General features: G+C 66.8%; 1 protein-coding gene across 1 annotated transcript; it reads left to right on the top strand.

Moving 5' to 3' along the window:
• Window positions 1-305: 305 nt before the first annotated feature.
• On the top strand, window positions 306-6,426 carry GAA (glucosidase alpha, acid). The gene is made up of 19 exons (XM_027904170.1): window positions 306-668; window positions 736-881; window positions 1,223-1,388; window positions 1,768-1,864; window positions 1,950-2,069; window positions 2,198-2,316; window positions 2,436-2,567; window positions 2,705-2,815; window positions 2,966-3,079; window positions 3,187-3,271; window positions 3,394-3,511; window positions 3,696-3,829; window positions 3,965-4,116; window positions 4,256-4,404; window positions 4,503-4,644; window positions 4,801-4,899; window positions 5,076-5,240; window positions 5,595-5,747; window positions 6,142-6,426. Exons 1-19 carry the CDS (start codon window positions 306-308, stop codon window positions 6,199-6,201), a joined length of 2,625 nt encoding a protein of 874 aa, XP_027759971.1. The 3' UTR covers window positions 6,202-6,426.
• Window positions 6,427-6,521: the final 95 nt, after the last annotated feature.

The following is a 6,521-nucleotide window of genomic DNA, read 5'->3' as shown; positions in this document are numbered from 1 at the left end:
CATATAAAAAACAAACAGGTGTAGGGTATAATATCTGTCTCATAGGGTATAATGTTTATTTAACATGTACCATGGCGATTTTTTGGGTACGTTTCTGTTTACATTTCACTCCGGCTGCCCCAGGCCGTTCCCGGGTCCCGCCTCTCTGTCCCGCCCCGGGGCGGGGGCCGGGGTGTCCCCGGTGCGTCCCCGCCTTTCCGGGGGGACCGCGGGTCCTGCTGCCCGTCCTGCTGCAGCGAGGCCGGGTCGGGTCGGTCCCCGCGGGGCTGTCGCCGGTGCCGCCGCAGTGCCGGGAGCCCGGGGCGATGGGCCCGGGGGTGGCGGCCGCGCTGCTGGCGCTGCTCGTCCCCGCCGCGGCCCGGGCCGGCCCCGACCCCGCCGCCTGCCAGGTTCCCCCGGGCGGCCGCTTCGACTGCGGCCCCGAGCGGCTGCTGTCGCGGGCGGGCTGCGAGGCGCGGGGCTGCTGCTACAGCCCCGAGCCCGGCCCCGGCCCGCCCTGGTGCTTCTTCCCCCGCGGGTACCGCAGCTACCGCGCCGAGAACCTGACGGCCACGGCCCGCGGCTTCACGGCCCGGCTGCGCCGCGTGGCCGCCGCCTTCCTGCCGGCAGCGCTGGACGAGCTGCGGCTGGACCTGGCCCTGGAGACCCCCGCCCGCCTGCGCTTCACGGTGCGCCCCGGCCCCCGCCCCGGGCCCGGCGGGGCCGCCCCGCGCTGACCCCGCCGTGTCCCCGCAGCTGCGGGACCCGGCCCGGCCGCGCTATGAGGTGCCGCTGGACACGCCGCGGGTGGGCGGCGCAGCCCCCTCCACGCTCTACGGGCTGCGGGTCAACCAGGACCCCTTCGGGCTCGTCGTGTGCCGGCGGCGCGGAGGGAGAGTCCTGTGAGTGCCCGTCCTGCCCCCCTGGCCTTCCCGAGGGATTCAGGCTGGAAGGGGGACCCCACGCAGTGCACGGGCCGGGAGCAGGGGTGTGGCAGGGGACACTGGTGATGGCAGGAGACACTGGTGACAGTCGTGGGCGGCAGTTGGTGGCTGTGCGGGCTTGGCTTTGACGCCCTCTGCAGTTCGGTGGCTGAGAAGGGAACCGGGAATCCCAGAGTTCAGCTGAAAAGTTTTGTTGCACGTGGTGATGAGCATCCGTATCCCTCCCCAATGCTGGGGGCTCCCAGCTCGGTGTGTCTCCCTCCTCCCGGCTGTTTGCCAGAGCCTCCCTTTCCCTGCAGGTTGAACACCACCGTCGCCCCGCTCTTCTTCGCAGACCAGTTCCTGCAGATCTCCACCTCTCTGCCCTCCCATTTCATTTCTGGGCTGGGGGAGCACCTGACGCCTCTGGTCCTCAACACATCATGGACCAGGGTCACCCTCTGGAACCGGGACATGGCGCCTGCGGTACGGAGCAGGGCTGAGGGGAGTGAGGATGCTCATCTGGCCTTGTGAGGGTGGCCCCGCAGCCTCTCACATCTAGTCTGGGGCTGGGGAGGGGTGTCTGTGCTGATTCAGCTCTGGGACCTGGCCTCAGCCCCACACAAGCCCATGGGACCGTTGTCCCCAGGCCAGGCTTTGTCCCCTGGGGCTCTGTGCTGCTCAGGAGCTGTTCCCCTCCCTGGCACTCCCGGGCTCTTGCTCAGGGCAGAGCTCTGCTGACTCAGCGGTGTTTGGTGCCACAAGCCCTGGGTTTGCACCCTCCTGGCTGGAGGTGAGGGGTGGGTGGGTGGGTGCCAGGGTCTCCAGCAGAGCCTCGCTGGCACCACACCATGCTCTGCTCCAGCCCCAGGTCAACCTCTACGGCTCCCATCCTTTCTACCTGGTGATGGAGGAGGACGGTTCAGCCCACGGGGTCTTTCTGCTGAACAGCAACGCGATGGGTGAGTCCCGTGGAGATGCCGGGCGTGGGCTTGGCCCTGTCCCTGTCCTCAGCTTCTTCTTCCTCTGGCACTTGTGCTTCCCCAGACGTGCTCCTGCAGCCCAGCCCGGCCCTGACCTGGCGCACGACGGGCGGGATCCTGGACTTCTACATCTTCCTGGGCCCCGACCCCAAGAGCGTGGTGCGGCAGTACCTGGCTGTCGTCGGTACGGGCGAGCCACGAGTGGGGCCGTGGGCGCTGTGAGCAGTGTGGCAGAGCTGGCATGGCAGAGTGGGGCTGTGGAGCAGCGTGATGCTGGGCCATCCCTGCCAGCACCCACCCTCCCACTTCCAGGGTTCCCTTTCATGCCCCCGTACTGGGGCCTGGGCTTCCACCTCTGCCGCTGGGGCTACTCATCCACCGACATCACCCGGCAGGTTGTGGCCAACATGACAGCAGCCCGCTTCCCCCTGGTAGGTCTGGGCTAATCCCTGTCCCACGGTGGCCACAGGGGGGTTGATGGGAGCTCCGTGGGCGGGGGTCCCACGGCACTGCGCAGGAGTCCCTGCTCCACCCGTGTCACCATTCACAGGATGTCCAGTGGAATGACCTGGATTACGCAGATGCCAAGAGGGATTTCACCTTCAACAAGAAAAGCTTTAAGGACTACCCAGAGATGGTGCAGGACTTCCACCGCTGCGGGCTGAGATACATCATGATCGTGGTGAGTGACACCCCACACGGGTGGGCCGGCACCGGGGCTGCACCGCCCCAAGGGCAGTGATGGAGCTTCCTCTGAGGAAGGCAGGGCTGGCCGTTCCCTGCCCTTGCTGGTGAAGCCCCTGCTCTGTGCCCTGCCAGGATGCCGGGATCAGCAGCTCAGGACCCCCTGGCACCTACAAGCCCTACGACGAGGGACTGAAGCGAGGGGTGTTCATCCGAAATGCCACGGGGCAGCCCCTGGTCGGGAAGGTGGGTGTGGGGAGCAGCCCCGGTCCCTGCAGGAGGGGGGTCGAGCAGGACCCCAAAGGCCGGAGGGAAATGCTCAGGGGGTGGCTGTGATGGAAGGCAGGGTGGCGTGTGGGGCTGGGGGCTCTGCCCATTGCTGCCTCCCTCCCGCAGGTCTGGCCGGGCCCAACGGTCTTCCCGGACTTCACCAATCCGGAGACTCACGAGTGGTGGCACGACATGGTGAAGGACTTCCACGACCAAGTGCCTTTTGATGGCATGTGGCTTGTGAGTGGCCCTGGCAAATCTGCCGGCTACGGCTCCCTGGCTCCCTCTCTGCCCCTCTGCTGGGCCCCAGGGTGGCAGAGAGGGCATCCCGTCCTTTCGCTCCCCAGGACATGAATGAGCCGTCCAACTTCGTGGAGGGCTCCCAGGATGGCTGCCCCCAAAACAACCTGGAGCAGCCCCCCTACGTGCCAGGTACAGGATTGGGTTCCAGCCCTACCTGGGGCCGTGGGGATGCCGGGAGGATCCCGGAGGACACTCCGGTCCCAGCTGAGTGGGCTCTGAACTCGCCCTTTGCCACGGCCCATCCTGTACAGGTGTGTTTGGGGGGCGTCTGCGAGCTGGGACCATCTGTGCCTCCAGCCAGCAGTACCTGTCCTCCCACTACAACCTGCACAGCCTGTACGGGCTCACCGAGGCCATCGCCTCCCACAAGTAAGCCCGGGGCTCCTCTGCAGCTCCTGCACATCCCAGGGGACGCCAGAGCTGGAAGAGAGCCCCAGCGTGGGCAGCGTGGGCACAGGGAAGGCACTGGGCAGGTGGGGGAGGGTTCGGTGTGGGAGCTGCTGAGCCCCTTCGCCATCGGGGCGATGCTGAGCAGAGCCTGCTCTGCCCTCAGTGCGCTGCTGAGGGTCCGGGGCAAGCGCCCCTTCGTCATCTCACGCTCCACGTTCGCTGGGCACGGGCGCTACGCCGGGCACTGGACAGGGGACGTCGGCAGCAACTGGGAGCAGCTCTACTACTCCATACCAGGTAGGCTGTAGGGCACTGGGACACATCCAGCCCTGCTTCCCTCCTGCGCTGGCCCCGCAGCCCCCAGGGGCTGCTCCGCAGGCTCTGTCCCCCCCGCACCACGGAGCCTCCGTGCCCTCTGTGCCCCCTCCGCAGAGGTGCTGCTCTTCAACCTGTTCGGGGTGCCGCTGGTGGGTGCCGACATCTGCGGCTTCGCGGGCGACACGTCCGAGGAGCTGTGCGTGCGCTGGACACAGCTGGGCACCTTCTACCCCTTCATGCGGAACCACAACGACCACGGCACCAGGGTGAGCCCCGGGAGCCCTCACCCTGCCGGGCAGGGGGCTCTGGGACGAGCGAGTGTGCACGGGAAGGTGGCTGGTGCAGTGCCACGTGCCCGCGGTGCTGGGCCCGGGCTGGGGTATGAGCGTCCCCTCTCCCCTGCAGCCGCAGGAGCCGTACGCCTTCAGCCCTGCTGCCCAGGCTGCCATGAGGAACGCCCTGCGCCTCCGCTACTCCCTCCTGCCCTTCCTCTACACCCTCTTCCACCGGGCTCACACCGCTGGGGAGACGGTGGCACGGCCCCTCTTCCTCGAGTGAGTGCTGGCCCAGCCGGGGCCGGTGGGTGCTGTCCCGCCGGGCTCAGTGGGAGGTGGGTGTAGGGTCTCCCTGGCACTGCCCTTCCCTCCTCCAGGTTCCCCACAGACCCCAACACCTGGGCCGTGGACCGCCAGCTCCTGTGGGGCGGGGGGCTGCTTGTCACCCCCGTGCTGGAGGCAGGAAAGACCAAAGTCAGCGGCTACTTCCCAGCAGGGACGTGGTACAGCCTGGCAGGGGTGGGTGCTGCCTGCTGTGTCATGGGACTGGGTGGGGGCTTTGTGTGGGTCCCAGGCCTCACCTGCCTTCACTCTTGGCCATCTGAGGGCTGCAGTGATGGCCCCCTTGGGCACACAGTACCCTGTGCCTGCTCTTCCCTCTCTGTCACCATTTAGGACTCCACCATCCACAGCAAAGGGCAGTGGATCCTCCTGCCAGCACCCCTGGACACCATCAACGTCCACGTTCGTGCAGGGCATATCCTGCCCCTGCAGGTGAGTCCCTCTGCTCCACAGTGACACCGCGGTGACCTGCCTGGCCAGCCTGGGGTGGTGGCAGTGCCGTCACCGCAGACCAGACAGTGCCGAGGCAGCTGTGGCTGTGCCGTCCAGCGGGGCTGGGGAATGTGGCTCTGGCAGTGCCCCGAGCTGTGCTCACTCCCACACCCCAGGAACCCGCCTTCAGCACGGCCCAGTCCCGCAGCAGGGGCATGGCCCTGGTTGTGGCGCTGACCCCGGACGGCTTCGCCAGGGGAGACCTGTTCTGGGATGATGGGGAGAGCTGGGAGACCTTTGAGAGGGGGGACTACACCGAGATCCTCTTCCTGGCCTCGCACGTGAGTGAGGGGGGGCTGCTGCAGGGGGCATCTGGGCAGGGGGTCCTGGTGGCCCTGGGGCACATGTGGTCACAGGCAGCACTGTGCCCTGGTGCAGCCGAGCTGTGTGGTGCCAAAAGTGCCAGACTGAGCAGCTGGTGGGGTGGAGGGGCCAGCATCCCCTCAGGATGCCCCAAGCAGGCGGAGAGGCTGCTCTTGCACTGGCAGCACTCTGCACAGTGGGTACTCTCCACCACCCTGGGCTCAGTGCCTGGCAGAGGGGCAGCACGAGGAGCAGGGCACCAGGAAAGCCCTGTGTGCACATGGGGTGGTTGGGACCCAGGAGCACACGGTGACATCCCCGCTGTCCCCCAGGGTGCCGTGCTCAGCCAGCTGCTGCGGGCGAGCACCCACCTCGATGGGGTCCTGCTGGAGGCTGTGACTGTGCTGGGGGTCACCAGCCCTCCCCGGCGAGTCCTGGCCAACGGTGCCATTGTGAGTGACTTCTCCTACCGCAGTGACACCCAGGTGAGTGCTCGTCCCTGTCCTGTGGGGTGGGGGTGGGAAGGGACAGGACGCAGCTGAGGGGCTGGTGAGGTCTGTCCCCAGCAATGGCACAGCACCAGCTCTGTCAGCATGGGCTGGGTCACTGCTCTAGGGCTGGGCATGATTAGACCATGACAGGAGTGAGGATGGGGAGATGGAGGAAGGAAAGGCCATGTGCTGATGGGGCTGGAGCTCAGAGGAGCAGCAGCACAGCTCTGCTCCTGGAGCTCCCTGCCATGGATGCTCTTCTCAGGTGCTCTGAGGGATCAGGACCATGCCAGGCTGTGGCTCTGTATGGGGGCAGAACACCCCCCTCTGCTCTGACCCCTCCAGCTCTACCTACTGCCAGCTGCCAACCCTTCCTTCTCCCCCTCAGGTGCTGAGGGTCCCCGTGTCACTGCCCATGTGGGAGCAGTTTGTGATCTCTTGGTCCTGAGCCACCTCTGGTCACAGGGAGAGGCCACGCTGCTCCCCCCGGCTCCAGGGCTGTATCCATCCCATCCCTTGGGCAACCCGGAGCTGCCACTGCTCTTCCCACACCATGTGGCTCCTGGACTTCAGCTGCCCTGAGTCCATGGAGGGGTGTGCACTGGACTGGCATGGGGAGAGGAGCTTGCACAACCCCCGGGACAGGGAAAACCTCATCGTCCTCAAATCAGGGGAAAAAAGACCCAAGTGGCTTGTGAGACAGCAAACCTGTTTCTGGGGGGGACTGGTGGCCTGTGGGGAGTTTCCTGGCTGTGGTTTTGGGGAGTG

This window comes from Empidonax traillii, unplaced genomic scaffold, assembly GCF_003031625.1.
Source record: "Empidonax traillii isolate 1590-97213 ecotype Southwest subspecies unplaced genomic scaffold, ASM303162v1 scaffold1015:size517714, whole genome shotgun sequence".
NCBI classification, from domain to species: domain Eukaryota; kingdom Metazoa; phylum Chordata; class Aves; order Passeriformes; family Tyrannidae; genus Empidonax; species Empidonax traillii.
This window is presented reverse-complemented; position numbering and strand designations above follow the sequence as displayed.

Coding starts and splice junctions, on each gene's coding strand:
- GAA (XM_027904170.1), top strand. CDS start 306: ATGGGCCCGGGGGTGGCGGCCGCGCTGCTGGCGCTGCTCGTCCCCGCC. Junction 3,080..3,186: donor CTTTTGATGGCATGTGGCTT/GTGAGTGGCCCT, acceptor TTCGCTCCCCAG/GACATGAATGAGCCGTCCAA. Junction 5,748..6,141: donor CCTACCGCAGTGACACCCAG/GTGAGTGCTCGT, acceptor TCTCCCCCTCAG/GTGCTGAGGGTCCCCGTGTC.